The sequence below is a fragment of the Tachyglossus aculeatus genome, chromosome X3 (assembly GCF_015852505.1).
Source record: "Tachyglossus aculeatus isolate mTacAcu1 chromosome X3, mTacAcu1.pri, whole genome shotgun sequence".
Classification (NCBI taxonomy): domain Eukaryota; kingdom Metazoa; phylum Chordata; class Mammalia; order Monotremata; family Tachyglossidae; genus Tachyglossus; species Tachyglossus aculeatus.
In genome coordinates this window covers 9,527,188-9,546,839 of record NC_052099.1, presented here as the reverse complement: position 1 = coordinate 9,546,839, position 19,652 = coordinate 9,527,188, and the positions used below count along the sequence as shown (strand labels likewise).

At 43.3% G+C, this 19,652-nt stretch overlaps 1 protein-coding gene across 2 annotated transcripts in view; it reads left to right on the top strand.

Moving 5' to 3' along the window:
- Positions 1-19,652, top strand: part of FBXL17 (F-box and leucine rich repeat protein 17) — a 415,020-nt gene that overhangs the window by 26,223 nt on the left and 369,145 nt on the right. For both annotated transcript variants that reach the window (XM_038770404.1, XM_038770405.1), the window contains exon 4: positions 444-575. In XM_038770404.1, coding sequence (XP_038626332.1) covers positions 444-575 — 132 coding nt within the window. The remainder of the gene's footprint in view (positions 1-443; positions 576-19,652) is intronic.

Here is a 19,652-nt window from a genome sequence, read left to right as displayed (position 1 = left end):
GAGGTACAAAGCTATGAATCAGAGGCATTCATTTGCTTACCATATATTTACTTGATGGTTTTTCTTCCATAGCGGAGAATATGATGAGGCCCTTTCTACCTTGCTGAAATTGGCAGCAGTTTTTTTTTTTTCTGCCTCTCCTGGCAGAAACTGCCACTTCTGTAGATGAGTCATAATTTTAAAAACGTACAACGTGGTAGTAGAGATCACCCTTGTCTATCTAAAGCCATGAGTATTTTCCTTAAGATCACAATACACAGACTTGTGTCATTATTCAGTGGAATTCAGACCTCACTTTTGCTTATTCATTTATCATTAATTGCTATGGCATTAAAGCAGTGTCTCATTTGGTACAATGTGTGAGGATGTTGAGTGGAAACATGGATTAATTTTCCAGGTTTTTTTTTTCTCTGAAGAATTAATTGAATCTTATTTGTTTACAGCTGGGCTCAAAATGCAGGCAACTGAAAGATATTCATTTTGGGCAGTGCTACAAGATCTCTGATGAAGGAATGATCGTTATAGCCATGGGCTGTCTAAAGTTGCAAAGAATATACATGCAGGAAAACAAGCTAGTAAGTACTCCATACACTGTGTTCATGGTTTTAAAAATGCTTTTATCACCATCAGCTGTTCCTAACCTTATTCTTTTATTAGGCTTACTGTTTGATTTTCTTCTGTAGTTGAGAGAAGCACTAATCATAAGTAATGCTTATTTAAAAGTGCATTGATAACATAGAAGATGTGTGTACAAATGAGTCCTTCATTAACATCTACTCATGAGTCATTTTGGAAGACATTTAAATGAACATATCCTGTTAATTGGTATCAAATGCTTTGTTATATTCAAGGGAGAGTTTCAATCAGATTGCTAAATTCATGTAGCAATGTCTAGTGAGCAATGCAAAAATTCACATCAATACAAGGTCTCCGTGACAAGTGTAGTTGATAGTATTTGTTTGAAATGACCCATTTAATTTTGGAGTGACTGACATGATGACTAGTAATGTGGGAAAATTAGCTTAAACTGATTGATATTTTACGATCCTTTCACCTTTTCTTAATGAAGACAATTCATATTATTCAATCACAAAAAACTGGGATTTCCTGTAAGTATAAATTTTGAAATGGTATCACTGAAATAAAATGAGACTCTTTCTTCCAAGTCACAAATTAGAAATTTTAATCCTACAATAGTAGTTAAACGTGCTTTGAAAAATCCTTAGAATAAAGTGTGGTTAAGGACCTGAAAACAAAAGAATTCACTATGCTGTAACATATTTTTCTAAAGAAAACATATGCAGGGGTTTCACAGTCAATTTTGCTTTCAGCAAATAGCTCTTCCTGGAAAGGTCTAAACCCTTTCAGAAGCATTTTTTTTTTTTTTGAACGTTATGTATTGGGCATTCTTAGTCTTATGGGGCATAGTGATGCTTCCATGACTCACAGACTTGGCTTCACAGACTCCGTTCCTCTCCTGGTTCTCCTCTTATCTCTCCAGTCGTTCATTCTCAGTCTTTTGCAGGCTCCTCCTCCCCCTCCCATCCCCTTACTGTGGGGGTTCCTCAAGGTTCAGTTCTTGGTCCCCTTCTGTTCTCAATCTACACTCACTCCCTTGGAGTGAGCCCCCTCTTTCCTCTCCCCCTCTTCCCCCTCTCCACCCCCCTGCCTTACCTCCTTCCCTTCCCCACAGCACCTGTATATGTTTGTATGTATTTATTACTCTATTTATTTTACTTGTGCATATCTATTCTATTTTATTTTGTTAATATGTTTTGTTTTGTTGTCTGTCTCCCCCTTCTAGACTGTGAGCCCGCTGTTGGGTAGGGACTGTCTCTATATGTTGCCAACTTGTACTTCCCAAGCACTTAGTACAGTGCTCTGCACACAGTAAGCGCTCAATAAATACGATTGAACATGTAGCCCTTGGGAGGATTTTCTCATGGTGCCATAATCGGCTGTTTATAACACTAATTCCCGTGATGACTCCAAAGTACTGGGCTGTTTATCTTTCCCAAAGTTACTCACTTAGCTAAAACTTAACAAACTCTATTTTCCTTTGACTAGACCTTTAGAGTTGTTCTGTTAATACCTTGAAAGACATATCTAATTTGGGCAGTTAGAGAAGGAAGCTACTTTATTGCAACTTTTCCATTTTTCTTCATCATTGGAGGAATGCTTGGTTATTGAAATTGTACATGGCAAAAATTGTTTTGGCCCCTGATTAAGAATACAATCTTAGGAGATGCCAAATGTGAATTTACCTTTAAAAGACGATATTAAAGGCTTTATGATCTCTTAGCCTATAGGATATGGGTAAGAAGAATGCCAATATTGAGTTGTCTGAATAGCTGGGACTTTGAAGGTGACGAATCTTTTATAGCTCAAAACTTTTCAAATTATTTCAAGTCAGAGCATGTGGACTGTTCTTAGGTTTATTTTCAGTTTTCACTTACATCCAAAAAGTGGCTTTCTCATAACAGATTTAGGAGCGCACCTTTTCGATGCCCTGGCAATATGGTAATATGATGTAGAAAATATTAGTGGTCTGCATTGATTTGATTCTCTGACAGATAGCTTTGCTAGGAAGAAAGACGTTTTAATTTGTTTATGTGCATTATTGGACCATTTTATTTCTTTGGCACTATATTAAAATTTCAGTAGTTAATGTTAAGTTTCACCACAGATTCTAGAGGTTATGAAAAGTGTATATCATAGTCAGGGGGCATTTCATGTAATGTTATATAGTACATAGTAAATACTACTTCTCACTTGGTTAGAGCCATAGTGGCTCAGCAGCCTAAGGATTTTCTTTGCCCAGCCCAAAGATGAGTGCGGCACCTGTACGGTACCTTAGTTTTGTCTCCTTGTCACTTGATCCTTACTAAGCTTCTACTTCAAGAAAGCCTTGACTGCAGTGTGCCATCCTGGTTTATCTTCCAATTTTCAGCTGGGATGCAGAATTGTTTGAGGTTTCATCTTATTGTATCCCTAAACTGTTTCCTCTGCCGTCCTTACTTTGCTTTTCCAATTTCAGCTCCCCATATAGCAGCTGTTTGAGAGTCTTCCTATTGTCCATTCTCATCAATCAATGGTATATATTGAGAACCAGCAGGACCCTAGTGGTAAGAGCACGGACTTGGGAGTCAGAGGGCCTGGGTTCTAATCCCAGCTGCTGAGTGAGCTGGGGCAAGTTATTTAACTTCTCTGTGCCTCTGTCCTCTCACCTGCAGAAATGGGGGATTCATTGTGTATTCTCCTTCCTACTTGGACTGTGAGCCCCGTGCAGGACCTGATCATCTTAAATCTTCCCTAACGTTTAGTACAGTGCTTGACACAGAGTAAGTGCTTAAATACCACTATCATTATTAATTATTACTATTATATAGTTTGCATGCTTTATGCAGGTCTCTGTATCAAGCACTCAGAAGGGCACAATACAGTGGAGTTGGTAGACACAAGGAATGGGCAGGGAACACATCTACCAATTCTTTTGTACTATCAATCAATCAGTCATATTTATTGAGCGCTTACTGTGTGCAGAGCACTGTACTAAGCGCTTGGGAAATACAAGTTGGCAACATATAGAGAAGGTCCCTACCCAACAGTGGGCTCACAGTCTAGAAGGGGGAGACAGAGAACAAAACAAAACATATTAACAAAATTAAATAAATAGAATAGATATGTACAAGTAAAATAGAGTAATAAATACGTACAAACATACATATATACAGGTGCTGTGGGGAAGGGAAGGAGGTAAGGCGGGGGGGTGGAGAGGGGGAGAGGAAGGAGGCGGCTCAGTCTGGGAAGACCTCCTGGAGGAGGTGAGCTCTCAGTAGGGCCTTGAAGGGAGGAAGAGAGCTAGCTTGGCAGATGTTGGGAGGGAGGGCATTCCAGGCCAGGGGGATGACGTGGGCTGGGGGTTGATGGCGGGACAGGCGAGAACGAGGCACGGTGAGGTGATTAGCGCTTTAGAGGAGCAGAGGGTGCGGTCTGGGCTGTAGAAGGAGAGAAGGGAGGTGAGGTAGGAGGGGGCGAGGTGATGGAGAGCCTTGAAGCCGAGGGTGAGGAGTTTCTGCCTGATGCGCAGGTTGATTGGTAGCCACTGGAGATTTTTGAGGAGGGGAGTAACATGCCCAGAGCGTTTCTGGACAAAGACAATCCGGGCAGCGGCGTGAAGTATGGATTGAAGTTGGGAGAGACAAGAGGATGGGAGATTAGAGAGGAGGCTGATGTAGTAGTCCAGATGGGATAGAATGAGAGCTTGAACGAGCAGGGTAGCGGTTTGGATGGAGAGGAAAGGGTGGATCTTGGCAATGTTGCGGAGCTGAGACCAGCAGGTTTTGGTGACGGCTTGGATGTGAGGGGTGAACGAGAGAGTGGAGTCGAGGATGACACCAAAGTTGTGGACTTGTGAGACGGGAAGGATGGTAGTGCCATCAACAGTGATGGGAAAGTCAGGGAGAGGGCAGGGTTTTGGAGGGAAGACAAGGAGTTCAGTCTTGGGCATGTTGAGTTTTAGGTGGTGGGCAGACATCCAGATGGAGATGTCTTGAAGGCAGGAGGAGATGCGAGCCTGGAGTGCGGGGGAGAGAGTAGGGGCAGAGATGTAGATTTGGGTGTCGTCAGCGTAGAGGTGATAGTTGAAGATGTGGGAGCGAATGAGGTCACCAAGGGAGTGAGTGTAGATCAAGAACAGAAGGGGACCAAGAACTGAACCTTGAGGAACCCCCACAGTAAGGGGATGGGAGGGGGAGGAGCTGCCTGCAAAAGAGACTGAGAAAGAACGACCGGAGAGATAAGAGGAGAACCAGGAGAGGATGGAGTCTGTGAAGCCAAGGTTGGATAGCGTGTGGAGGAGAAGGGGGTGGTCCACAGTGTCGAAGGCAGCTGAGAGGTTGAGGAGGATTAGGATAGAGTAGGAGCCATTGGATTTGGCAAGCAGGAGGTCATTGGTGACCTTTGAGAGGGCAGTTTCCGTGGAATGTAGGGGACGGAAACCAGACTGGAGGGGGTCGAGGAGAGAGTTGGCGTTGAGGAATTCGAGGCAGCGCATGTAGACGACTAGGAGTTTGGAAAGGAATGGTAGGAGGGAGATGGGGGCGATAACTAGAAGGTGAGGTGGGGTCAAGAGAGGGTTTTTTTAGGATGGGAGAGACATGGGCATGTTTGAAGGCAGAGGGAAAGGAACCAGTGGAGAGTCAGCGGTTGAAGATGGAAGTTAAGGAGGGGAGAAGGGATGGAGCGAGAGGTTTCATGAGATGAGGGAATGGGGTGGGAGCCCCATGGCCTGGGAGCCAGAAGGTAATGGATTCTAATTCTGGCTCTGCCACTTGTCTGCTTTGTGACCTTGGGCAAGTAACTTGACTTCTGTGCCACAGTTACTTCATCTGGAAAGTGGGGATTGAGACTGTGGATCCCACATGGGACAGGGACTGTGTCCAACCCAATTTGCTTGTATCCATGCCAGTGCTTAATACTGTGCCTGGCACATAGTAAGTGCTTAACAAATACCATAATTATTATTATTATGGGCAACCGTTGGAGGTTTGGGAGGGGGAGACCTGGATGGAATTTTTTTTTTTTTAAATGATCCTGCAGCAGAGTGAAGTACACACTGGTTGAGGGGAGAGACAGGAGGCAGGGAGGTGAGCAAAGAAGCTGATGCAGTAGTTGAGGCATAAGTACTTGGATCAGAGTGGTAGAAATTTGCTTGAGAGGAAGGTGCGGATTGTAGATATGTTGTGAAGGTAGAACCAACAGGATTGGATGATGCATTGAATATGTGGATTGAATTAGATGAGTTGGGGATCATGCCAAGGTTACGTACTTGAGATAGGGAGGAGGTTGTGTTGTCTAGAAGGATAAAGTCAGAGGGAGGACAGGTCTTGGGTGAGAAGGTGAGGATTTCTGTTTCAGATATGCTAACTTCGAGATATTTGCAGGTTGTCCAAGTAGAGATGTCCTGAAGGCAGGAAGAAATGTGAGACTGCAGTGCAGGAGAGAGGTCAGGGCTGGGGAGGTTGATTTGGGAATCGTCCGTATAGAGATGGTAGTTGAAACCATGGGAGTGTGAGTTCTCCAAGGGAGGGGGTGTAGCTGGAGAATGAGGGACCCAGAATTGGACCTTGAGGGACTTCCCCAGTTAGAGGGTGGGAGATAGAGGAAGGACATGTGAAAGAGACCGAGACTGAGCGATCAGAGAGATAGTAGGAGAATCAGGAGAGGACACTGTCAATGAAGCTAAGGTTAGATAATGTTTTCAGGAGAAATGGATGGTCCACAGTGTCAAAGGCAACAGAAAAGTCAAGGAGAATTAGGATGGAGTGGAGGCCATTGGATTTATCAGTTGTATTTATTGATCTTTTACTATGTGCTGTGCACCGTATTAAGTGCAGGGGAAAGTACAGTATAATAGATAACAGGTAGACCTGTTCTCTGCCCACAGCAAGCTTACAGACTAGATTTGGCAAAGAGGTCATTGGTTTTCTTAGGGGTGGAGGCCAGATGGCAAGAGGTCCAGGAGAAGTGGAGTCAGTGGGTGCAGACAACACAGTCGAGGAGTTAGGAGACAAATGGGGATAATAAATAATGATGGTATTAAGCGCTTACCATGTGCAAAGCACTGTTCTAAGCGCTGGGGGGATACAAGGTCATCAGGTTGTCCCACGTGGGGCTCACAGTCTTAATCCCCATTTTACAGATGAGGGAACTGAGGCCCAGAGAAGATGTGACTTGCCCAAAGTCACACAGCTGACAATTGGCGGAGCCGGGATTTGAACCCATGACCTCTGACTCCAAAGCCCATGCTCTTTCCAGTGAGCCACGCTGCTTCTCCCAAAGAGAAAGATGGGGGTGCTAACTGAAGGGTGTTGTGGGGTCCGTTGTCATTGGTTCAGGATGTGCCTGTCTGTGCTGTGTCTGGTGGCCTCTGAACTCTTTAGAGGTACCATGGTGGAAAGTACAGGCTCGTAGAATGTCTTGAAAAATGTTCAGAAGTTCATGATTTCATGGTGATTTGCATAGCATTGTGTATCTGCTGCTTTGAAATACCACCAACTGTTGATCGTGTTCTTTAAATGAGTGCAATGATGCAGGTTTCTTCAAGTCCATTGGGTGCAGTCATTTGTCACACCAATCCTGGTATCTTTTCTCGGCCTTGCCCAGTGGATTGAAAAAGTTTGCTATTTCCAATCCATAATGCTCAATAGGTATGTTACCTTCAGTTCGGATTTGCATTTTGGTTTGTCTGGCTCCAGATGTTTTCCCTTGCCCATTTCTGTTGATACCCCTGAAGTCAGGTGGATGTAAAAGGAATGAACCAGAACAATATACTAAGTATCAAACATGAGTCTTTAGTCTGGGTACTCCTTGATAGAGCAGACTCTAGTGATTTTAAAAAAAACATTTTGAAAACCTTTTGTGGGGCAGAATTTGCTATTTACTTAACTTTGTTTTCTTGCCTCTTGCATCCATTATCAAAAAGAATTCCAATAGTTTTTGTTTCGGCCTTTTCTTCAAACATAACCTGCTTATGGCATATATTATTGAAGGTTTTCACAAATGCATGGGAGTTTTGAGAAGTAAAATGGATCTCATAAGTAGTCATAATATGCCTGTTACCAGGAGTCAAAGTATTTACAAAAATGATCGGCAGAGATTATATCACAAGTACAGACATCCTTGTGAGAACATTTTACTGCTGGTGAAATATGCATCTTTGTTTTATTGGTTGGCCCTTAGATGGCAGTATTGTCTGGATATATTGCATCGACACAGCTTTTGTGTCCTTGGTATAACAGTAAGAAAATGCCGAAATGTGCAGTTTCTAAGTACGTCAATATAAGAGGTCTTACTGTTTTTAAACAGTGCATTTTTTCTAAAGTTATTTAAATATAACAATAGTAAACCTGGTATTCTGCACAGTAATGTTTGTAAAAGAAATTACTAGTGGCACACCTTTCAATAGGGTTAAGGCTCTGGTCAAGAAATCTTGATGCTTATCAGAGAATAGGAAACTATCAATTTAGGCAGATACAATGATGTTTCATTGAATGGCATTCAAGGGGTAATTTACTGTATTTACTTTCCTAATTGCACTCCACTGCATAATTGACTCACCCAGATTGAGGAAGAAATAAAAGTGGTTTTTTTTGTTTGTTCTTTGTTCTTTTGTTACCACCTAAGGTAAACAGAGATAACCAAGCACTTATGGATGAGGAGCAGAAGTCTGGGAAGGGAGCAGAGTATGTTGAGGGAAATCTCATTCACTCGTTCACTCATTCATTCAATCGTATTTGAGCACTTACTGTGTGTAGAGCACTGTACCAAGCGCTTAGAAAGTACAATTTGGAAACAAGTAGAGACAATCCCTACCTAACAACAGGTTCACAGTCTAGAAGGGGGAGACAGACAACAAAACAAGTAGCATCAATAGCAATCAAAATAGATAAATAGAATTATATATATATATATCATTAATAAAAAATAGAATAATAAGTATGTACAAATATACACAAGTGATGTGGGGCGGGGAAGGGAGTAGAACAGAGGGGGGGAGTAGGGGTGATGGGGAGGGGACAGATGAGGTAACAGGCACAAAGAAGTGAGGCAACTTGCACAAGGACACAGAGCAGACAAGTTGCGTAGGTGGGATTAGAACCCATGGCCCGTCCAACTAAGGTGTGTTGGGAGGAATGTTGCCTCTATACTGGTGGTCTGCATTTCTGGATCTCAGTGCCTGTCATGGCAACTCGATTGTAATGGCGTGCTGTGCCCCTAATAAAACTCCTTTAGAAACTGGCTGTGCCTTGTGTGGTAGATCCAGATTTCATAGAGCCAAGTAATTGGTGTTGAGTTCATTAAAAAGTGATGATAGGGAAGATGAGAAGGTTTGAGATTACTATAGCTTTGTAGACCCAAATATCATATACAGTAGTTAAGACCTGCAAGAGTTTTCTTAAGCTTATGACATAGTTCATTTTATGTTGATTTGTTTTAACCAGATTTGTGCTCTGGATATCACCCCAATGTAAAAGCAAGCATGTTGTGAATAACATCCTTGCCTATGCACTTGGATCTGTACCCTTGAACACCTGACATTCACCCCGCCCTCAGCCCCACAGTATTTCCGTACACATCCTCATGCTCTGCCATTTCCCCTGTCTGTGGCTTTTTTTAATGTCTGCCTCTTTTCCTCCATCTTCTCCCTCCTGTCACCCCCACCAACCCTGCAATCATAAACTTCTTGCGGGCAGGGGTTGTGTCTACCAAACTCCATTCATTCATTCAATCGTATTTATTGAGCGCTTACTGTGTGCAGAGCACTGTACTAAGCGCTTGGGAAGTACAAGTTGGCAACATATAGTGACGGTCCCTACCCAACAGTGGGCTCACAGTCTAGAAGGGGGAGACAGAGAACAAAACAAAACATATTAACAAAATAAATAGAATAAATATGTACAAATAAAATAGAGTAATAAATACATACAAACATATATACATATATACAGTTGCTGTGGGGAGGGGAAGGAGGTAAGGCAGGGGGGATGGAGAGGGGGAGGAGAGGGAGAGGAAGGAGGGGGCTCAGTCTGGGAACGCCTTCTGGAGGAGGTGAGCTCTCAGTAGGGCCTTGAAGGGAGGAAGAGAGCTAGCTTGGCAGATGTTCGGAGGGAGGACGTTCCAGGCCAGGGGGATGACGTGGGCGGGGGGTCGATGGCGGTACAGGTGAGACCGAGGCACGGTGAGGAGATTGGCGGCAGAGGAGCAGAGGGTGTGGGCTGGTCTGTAGAAGGAGAGAAGGGAGGTGAGGTAGGAGAGGGCGAGGTGATGGAGAGCCTTGAAGCCAATGGTGAGGAGTTTCTGCCTGATGCGCAGATTGATTGGTAGCCACTGGAGATTTTTGAGGAGGGGAGTAACATGCCCAGAGCGTTTCTGGACAAAGACAATCCGGGCAGCGGCGTGAAGTATGGATTGAAGTGGGGAGAGACAGGAGGATGGGAGATCGGAGAGGAGGCTGATACAGTAATCCAGATGGGATAGGATGAGAGCTTGTATGAGCAGGGTAGCCGTTTGGATTGAGAGGAAAGGGTGGATCGATCCTGGCAATGTTGCGGAGGTGAGACTGGCAGGTTTTGGTGACGGCTTGGATGTGAGGGGTGAATGAGAGAGCAGAGTCGAGGTTGTGGGCTTGAGAGACGGGAAGGATGGTAGTGCCGTCAACAATGATGGGAAAGTCCGGGAGAGGGCAGGGTTTGGGAGGGAAGACAAGGAGTTCAGTCTTGGACATGCTGAGTTTTAGGTGGCAGGCAGACATCCAGATGGAGATGTCCTGAAGGCAGGAGGAGATGCGAGCCTGGAGGGAGGTAGAGAGAGCAGGGGCAGAGATATAGATTTGGGTGGCATCAGCGTAGAGATGATAGTTGAAGTTGTGGGAGCAAATGAGGTCACCAAGGGAGTGAGTGTAGATCGAGAACAGAAGGGGACCAAGAACTGACCCTTGAGGAGCCCGCAAAAGAGCCTGAGAATGAATGGCCGGAGAGATGAGGAGAACTAGGAGAGGATGGAATCTGTGAAGCCAAGGTTGGATAGCGTGCTGAGGAGAAGGGGGTGGTCCACAGTGTCGAAGGCAGCTGAGAGGTCGAGGAGGATTAAGATAGAGTAGGAGCCATTGGATTTGGCAAGCAGGAGGTCACTGGTGACCTTTGAGAGGGCAGTTTCCGTGGAATGTAGGGGACAGAAGCCAGATTGGAGGGGTTTGAGGAGAGAGTTGGTGTTGAGGAATTCGAGGCAGTGCGTGTAGACAACACGTTCAAGGAATTTTATTGTATGCTTTGTATAGTCCTTTGCACACAGTAAGCACTAGATTAAATACCACTGATTGTTTTTTGGTCATTATTTTATCATTATCACTGTCATAATCTTGTGAGTGGGTGGCATTGGTTAAAGGTATGCAGGTTCAGTGAGTTGTACAAAAGAACATCTGAAATGTATCAAGTCAGAGCAGTGATCCACACATCCCAGAATTTTGCTCCATTAGTGGTACCAAGGATGCTAGGGGGAATAGTATAATGGTGACCCATCCCTTTTGAGAGAGTCAGAACAAGTCAGTTACTACTACTACTACTAATAATGATATTTATTAAGCACTTACTATGTGCAAAGCACTGTTCCAAGCACTGGGGGGGGGGTGTTACAAGGTGATCAGGTTGTCCCATGGGGGGCTCACAGTTTTAGTCCCCATTTTACAGATGAGGTAACTGAGGCACTGAGAAGTTGTGACTTGCCCAGAGTCACACAGCTGCAGTTGCAGAACTCTGAGAAAGATGCTAGTATTTTGTTTGTAAATCCAATGTTCCTTTCACTCGATTTCTTGTTTTTCTGTTCATCATTACTTTTTAATGTGCGCCACACACAATGTGGATTAAAATTTGGTGCTTTATAAATTATGTAAGATGGATAGCCTTATAAAATGCAAATACTGCTTTAGTGGAATCTCTTTCTCTCCGAATGTGACAATGAGCTGAACAGGTTTTTGACTTAGGAGTGTGTAATGATTTGAAACAGAGCTAGTGTTTCTGGCTGAAAGATAGTTTGTTGTGAGCTAGCTCACTAACGTTTTTACTTTATTGAAATCCATTGAAGGTGTTCATTGTCTCGGTGTCTCTGATGTCATAGCCCATAGAACTTTGACAAATGTGGAATATCATCTTAAAAAAGCCCTATTTAATAGTAAAATGACTTCTCGACTAGAAAGATACAAAGAATCAATATGGACTTCATAACTAATGTAACATACACTTTATAAACAATGCCACGATTGCATAGGCTGTTCCATATAGTGCAATTAGGTCTTAATTTTTTGGTTTGGTTTCTGTACACCAAACCAAAAGTTAAGTGACTGTTTCTGAAAATACTCGAGGTACTCCCTGACCCGTGGTGATCATCCAACCCCCAGATTCAGCAGTCGTTAAAGATGGAGTTCAATAGGATTTATTTGCTATCCAGTGAGACCAGTGCTCTAGACAGCTACAGGCTTCACTCCTGCCCCCCACCCAATAAACATGAACCTCTCTCTCTTTCCCTCTCTCCCTCCCTCCTTCTCTCCTTCTCTCCCCCCTCATAAACACACACCCACCCCATCAGTCTGCCCTTCTGAATGTTCAGCGTCCTAGCCTGGATCCCTTTGATCCAGGGGTCCCCTCCTCTGGCTAAATTGTCGTGGAGCACTTCACAGACTTCCTAAATCCATGCCTTTCCCTCTAACCTCTCACCTTGTCCTCCTTCCCCCTGCCTTGGGGCCCAGATCAACCAATGGAGGGCAGCAGCCCCTAGCCCTCCTCCATGGGGCCTCCAGCCAGGTCGCTGGGGACAGGTGGGTCCTGTTTTCCCCAGTTCTTGTGTAAAGCCAGCAAAGCTGCACCAATGGGAGGGGAAGGACTTAACAGACTTCCTTTTCCTGCCCGCACCTCGGCTTCTTCCCCTTAATTCAGACTGGTAGCTGTGACTTCCCGTCACTCCCAACTCCGAAATGCTGGTGAGCTTCCAGGGTAGGTGGTGACTTCCCTCCCTCTGGCTGTCTGAAGGGGTGGGAGTTTCCACCCTGGGGTGTGAACACCTTCCCTGGATGGGATAGGATGAAGATTCCCTGGTCAGAGTATTGCAGGGTGGGTGATCTGTGAGGCAGGAATCCTACTTCCCTCAACTATTCACAGGGCCCTGGAGACTCCTGAGGCCTTTCTCCTCTCCTTGGTGCACCCGAGCTGGGTAGGGGTGGGGGTCCCGGAGGGCTGATCAGTGGCTTCCTAGGGATTGGGACTCTCCCCTGCTAATGTCTTGCCGGATGGAACACGTTATGTACTTCCTCACTTCCCCGGTACTGTTGACAGCAGCACTGTCCTCCGTTCCATTTATCTGTAACCATGGAGACACTGTCAATTTTTTTTAAGCTCACCTCTCCTCTGTCACATCATGAAAACCGTCCCTCTAATGTTTCTGAGCTAGAGTGCTTACTCGTCCTCTTTCTTTTAATCTAGCTCCTAACCACTCGCTTAGTTTGCAACAGGCTCTTTCTGACCTTATAGCCTTGCTCTTTCCTACACACAGTTGCAAAATTTCTCTTCCTCAAACATTGTTTGAAGCTTGACATTTCAGTTCTCTGTTGCATGTAATGACAGAGGCTTTAATTCCCTCCATCAACAGCCCCTTTTACCCAAAAGGTAAAGCTTCCTGTAGTCCTTCTCCTTCCCCCAATATTCTCTTTTGCTCCAGAGTAAGTAGGTGCTCATCTCCTCTCAACAATGCCCTTTCAATATTTCAAAACCCAGAGCTTTTGCAAACCCTGTCCAAATCAGTCTCATTTGGTCACATCTCCTTCAAGAGGCCTTACCCGTCATTTCCCTGTCTTAGCCTTTCCTTCTGTTTGGGCTATGCACTGTCTGTTCTCCTTAATCACTTTGCTATTCACCTCTCTCCCCAGCCCCACAGCACTTAAGCATATATCCTCATATTCTGCTATTTCCCCTACCTGTAATTTATTAGAATGTCTGCCTTACCTTCTAGTCTGAAAGCTCCTTGAGGGTAGGAATTGCCTGACTCCACCAGTTGTCAGCTGTTTGACTTTGGGCAAGTCACTTCACTTCTCTATGCCTGTTACCTCATCTATAAAATGGGGATGAAGACTGTGAGCCCCCTGTGGGACAACCTGATCCCCTTGTAACCTCCCCAGTGCTTAGAACAGTGCTTTGCACATAGTAAGCACTTAATAAATTCCATTATTATTATTATTACCAACTCCGTTACATTGTGCTCTCCCAATCACTTGGTACAGTGCTCTGTCCACAATATCAATCAGTAGTGTTTATTGAGCACTTACTGTATGCAAAGCCCTGTACTAAGCACTTGGGAGAGTACAGTGCAACAGAATTAGCAGACACGTTCCCTGCCTATAACAAGCTTACAGTCTAGAGGGGTAGATAGACATTAATATGAAAAACAATGAACAATATGCTCAGTCCTCAATAATATGCTATTTTTTGAGACCATTGTTTTTAAAACAGATATTATTGGTTACTTGTAGATGGCAGTATTGAATTATTTAATGTAAAATACCATTTACTATATTTTCAAGTCTACCTAAGTAAAGTAAAAACACAAATGTATCCAGTATTAGTTGTCACATATCAAGAATTTTCAGAAATAGTACAACTACAGTTACCAAGATGATTTGTTCTACTAAGGTAATGAAATTATTTTAATCTACATATGCCTGGTCAATTATTACACTTGTGGCCATTCTTCAAACTGAGCCCACTCATAACTCATAAAAACGGGTGGAACCACTAAAATCTATGGTGCGTTTGCTATTACGTTTGACTGCCACTTGGCCTTTTGTGACCTCATACAGCTCTGGGTGAAAATAAAAAATTAAAATTTCGTATTTAAACTCTAGCACATTGAGAATCTTTTGTGTTGTCAGGACGGACAGTATAAGCGAAATTTCTATCACACTTGTTGAATGTCTATTTCACAGTAGCCACCATGAAGTTCACAGTATTTTAGAAGATGAAGAAGCAGAGATAAAAGATGTATGTTCAAGAAGGCTTGGCTTCACAGTTGGTGTATAATCCTATCTGCTGTCATTGGTGCCCTAACCCTGTACCCACCAGAACAAAAGAACCTGAATTGGAAATTGTGGGAGCTTGGGAATGTTCCTTTGGCAGCACATCTCATGGCCCATAGGCCTTGTCAGGTCTCAGTTTGATACCCTTTATTCCTTCTGACAGATGTGAGATAGGGTCTATGAAGGGGAAGTCATTACCAGAGAGAGGGCAGTGTCAGATCAAAAGTAACCAGTGATCAAACAAGTAAAGGGCTATGGAAAACAGGCTCCCTTTCTGGCCTCAACATCTGCCTGATAACTGAGGGGAATAGTCCTACTATGTCAGATTGAGTTTATTTCCTTGGATGTACAGTGAATAAGGATAGAATGGAAGCTTGACCGGAGTACAGAAGATTAGGATTTCCTATATTTTGGAGGCCAGTTGAAGATGCTTTGTTTCCACAGTGATATTTGCATTTTCATCTTGTAAAAAATGGAAAATTTATCTTTTCAAATGTCAGTGCTAATAATTAAAGATGTCATTTCAGTAATGCTGGACAATGAATGGTTTTGTTTTTATAGTATAGACTTGGAGAAAGGCAGAATTATTTGCTTACTCCAAGTATCAGGTCATAATTTTTATTAGATTCTATAGTGATTTTACTGTACACTAATTTATCTTAGAACATGAGATTTCCCCAAGATCTTGGGATAATGTGATGTGAATGGAAAAATGAATATTTTTCTGCTCTTAAGCTCCATTTAGAATAGTTATGATGCCAGAAACCTTGCAACTAGTTTTTTAAAGATGAGTAATACAATTAATATGTTGTGTAAGCAGATTGGGCCCCTTTACATAAGCTATCAAAATTTGAGTGGATCTCAGCACGGGGACTAGTTACTACTACTTGCAAATGTTCTTACATAGTTATTTCTGCATATGGCCAATAGATGAAAAATGGCAGTGTTAAAATGTTGCAAAGCCAGGGAAATAGTCTAATCATTGGTACCAAGATGAGGACAAGCATTAATATGGCTTTTGATGATTACTAGCAACAACAACAAAAAGATTCAGGGAGGGATTGAGAAGGAGGGATAAAAATCTTCAACAGAAAAAACAAACAAAATGATAAAATTGCTGCAGGAGTACATGATAGTGGTACAGTGCCTGGCACATAATAAGCACTTAAATATTATAATTATTATTTGTTAAGCATTATTTGCTAAGCATTGTACTAAGCACTGTGGAAGATGCAGGGTAATCAGGTGGGACTCAGTTCCTGTGCCATCTGGGGCTCACAATGTAGAAGTTAGCGACACATGAATGGGTTGCAATTTAATATTCAATTGGAGTGTGAGAGCCCATTTTATAAAGTCATACACCTTAAGAGGTCATCAGCCGGATTGCAAACTCCTTGAAGGCAGGGATTGTGTTTTCTAACTTGATTGTAGTCTCCCAAGTGTTTAGTACAGTGCTCTGTGCCTAGTGGGTGCTCTCCTACATTCACATCTAGTTATGGTCTTACCAATGCATAGCATAACTGGAAGGATGACTTCCAGAATCTGCATGTTCTACATATGAAAGTTTTGCCCTTGTTTAATTTTCAGATGGCATTAGCTGCTTTCTTAGTTTGAGTTTTGGGTCACATCTGATCCCTAGGTATTTTTGGGCAGCGTGGGCAACCTGCCATGCTCCTCTGAATAATATGGGGGCTGCTGGCTGGAAGATGAAACCTGGCCAGGGAACAAATGCTCCAGACCCCAGCCCATGAAGGACTCAGCTTTGAATAAATATGTATTTATTTTACTTGTACATATTTACTATTCTATTTTGTTAATGATGTGCATTTAGCTTTAATTCTATTTGTTCTGATGACTTGACAACTGTCCACATGTTTTGTTTTGTTGTCTGTCTCCCCCTTCTAGACTGTGAGCCCGTTGTTGGGTAGGGACCGTCTATATATGTTGCCAACTTGTACTTCCCAAGAGCTTAGTACAGTTCTCTGCACACAGTAAGCGCTCAATAAATACAATTGAATGAATGAATGAAGATTCTCAGGTTTTTCCAAGGCAGCAGCCCCTTCCTGGCTAACAACCCAAACAGGCTAGGTTCAATTACAACAGAAAAACAGCTTGGGGATCATATAATAATGATGGTATTTGTTAGTCACTTACCATGTGCAAAGCACTGTTCTAAGCACTGGGGGGAAACAAGGTGATCAGGTTGTCCCACGTGGGGCTCACAGTTGTGGGCAACGAGCCAGAACTGGCCACGGAGGTAAGTGGCTCTGCTCTCCTGGGAGAGTCAACCGATCGTATTTACGGAGCGCTCAATGTACGCGGAGCACTGTACTGAGGAAGTGGGAAAGTACAATGTAATAATAATAATAATGATGATGGTATTTGTTAAGCACTTACTATGTGCAAAGCACTGTTCTAAGCACTGGGGAGGTTACAAGGTGATCAGGTTGTCCCACGGGGGGCTCACGGTTTTAATCCCCATTTTACAGAGGAGGGAACTGAGGCACGGAGAAGTCACACAGCCGACAGTTGGCGGAGCTGGGATTTGAACCCATGACCTCTGACTCCAAAGCCCTGGCTCTTTCCACTGAGCCACGCTGCTTCTTCATGTTAACAGAGTCGGTGAACACGTTCCCTGCCCACAGTGAGCTTACAGTCGAGAGGACGTGGTTTGGGGTCTTTCTTCCTCTCCTGCCCAATCAATGTCGTATTTATTGAGCGCTTACTGTGTGCAGAGCACTGTACTAAGCGCTTGGGAAGTACAAGTTGGCAACATATAGAGACAGTCCCTACCCAACAGTGGGCTCACAGTCTAGAAGGGATTTCCAGCTCCCCATCAGGGCAAGAGAGAGAAAGTCCTCGCAAGAGTGAAAGCCCTCGTGGGCAGGGAACACGCGTCTTGATCCTTCTGCAAGGACACCAAGTGGGCGCTCAATAAATGCTACTCTTCCTGAAGCCATCAGCGGACAGCCGCTAATACCATTACCTCTTGTTTCTAACTTTATTGTACTCTCCCAAGCTTTTAGTACAGTGCTCTGCACACAGGCACTCCATAGGGTTCAGATTGAATAAAGTTCAGCCACAAATGCAATTCTTTGAGGAAAAAATGATGCCTCTTTTCTGTACATTTAGTCATTTTTGCTTCATCTCTGGATTCCTTTGAAAAAAGTTTTGGAGAAACTCAAGTGCAGCAAGTAAAAAGGACCTGGCCAATGTAGAGCTTCTTAGGTGATAGTGTGTTCATCAGAGACTGAAGATCTCCTCTCTGCCTGGCCACTTGTCTGTTGTGTGACCTTGGGCAAGTCACTTAACTTCCCTGGGCATCAATTACCTCATTTTAAGATTAAGATGGTGAGCACCATGTGGTACATGGACTGTGCCCAACTCGATTAGAGCTGGAATTAGAACCCAGGTCTTCTTACTTGCAAGCTGCCTGTGCGCTTTCCACTATACCACACTGCTTTCCTACCTGTTACTCTGTGTATTTTGACACTGATCCCTGTGTGGGTGAGGAATTTTGTCCGACCTGATTATCTGGTATTTACCCCAATGCTTAGTACAGTGCTTGGCACAGAGTAAGCCCTTAACAAACAGCTCAGTTATTAATTATATGTGAGTGTGCTTGGAAAGACTGATGTGCATCTGACATTCTGCCACACTTGGTTGAACTGAAAAATACACTTGGTGTGTTATAGCGTTTGCCCTTACCATTGGCTTTAAAGCACTCAATCACCTCTCCTCTTTGTAGCTTATCAATTTCCTACTACAACCCAGCATGCTCACTTAGCTCCTCTAATGCCTACCTTACTCACTGTACCTTAATCTTGTCGTCGTCTTTTTTTTTTTTTCCCGCCAACCCCTTCCCGGGTCTTGCCTCTGGCTTGGAACTCCCTTCCCCTGCTTATCTGGTGGACAGTCACCCTCCCCACCCTCAAAGCCTTATTAAAATCACATCTCCTCCAAGAGGCCTTCCCCAAAATGCAGCTTTTCCTCCCACAACATGGAGGTGGTGTTTTTGCATAACCCCACTTTAAAGAAAAGTTGCATTGTAGAACTCACCCATTCCGGGTGAGTGAACACAATAGACACCTGCACAAATGCTATTCCTGCACAAACACTCCATATTTTCCTAACAATGTTCTAGCCCAAGTGAATAGTGAAAGCATGTGTTATGGGTAAGCTAAGTGTATACAGTACCTATGCATATATGTATGTGCATATATTTACCTTTATTAGCAGTGTTTAGGAGAAACTATGACATGCACACCTCTTTCTAGTAGAGCACCCATGCTATTATATATTTCAAATGGTTTATGTTTACAGCTCTGGGAAAATGTGTCGTTTGAGTGGGTTTTAGTCCATAATCTTTTTTATATGAGAGTTGAAGTCTACTTACCTGCCAACATGGAGGAAGATGCCACTCTCTTCTTTAAAATTGAATAGGTAATTTGTAAAAATTATATTATAAAAATATAATCACAGTCAATAATATTGTAACGTAGTGAGCTAAATCAGACTTGTGGCAACAGTAATTTTCAAGGCCTAAAAAGCCCCCCCCCCCCCATTTAGAAAAATGGTAGTGCCAGCATTCCTGACAATCCTAGCATTGCACAGTTGCAAACCAGCGCACACATTTGTGGATGGAAAAGTTGTGTTTCAGAAAGAAATTGAGGGGTTTTAAACCATGTAAAATAGTTTAAAAAAAAGATGGTAAATTCTTTCATGATGCCAATTCTTAAGGAATTGTCTAACAAGATTTAATTTATAGCATTTTCAGGCTGAAGACCCATGAGATCCTAGAATTATTACATCCTCCTTAAATTCCTTATCATTCTTTTCCTAGACAGCGGAGAACAATCAGACATTCTTGGATGCTTTCCAAGAGAACTATATGTGTGCATGAGAAGTTATAATTACTTGCTGTGAGTCTGAGTTTTATTGGGCAGGCTTGGAGGGGTGGGTTAATGCCCCCCTCTTAGGCTTTCCCAGATGGTAACTGGCTTTTTTATATAATAAGTACTTAGCATTGTAA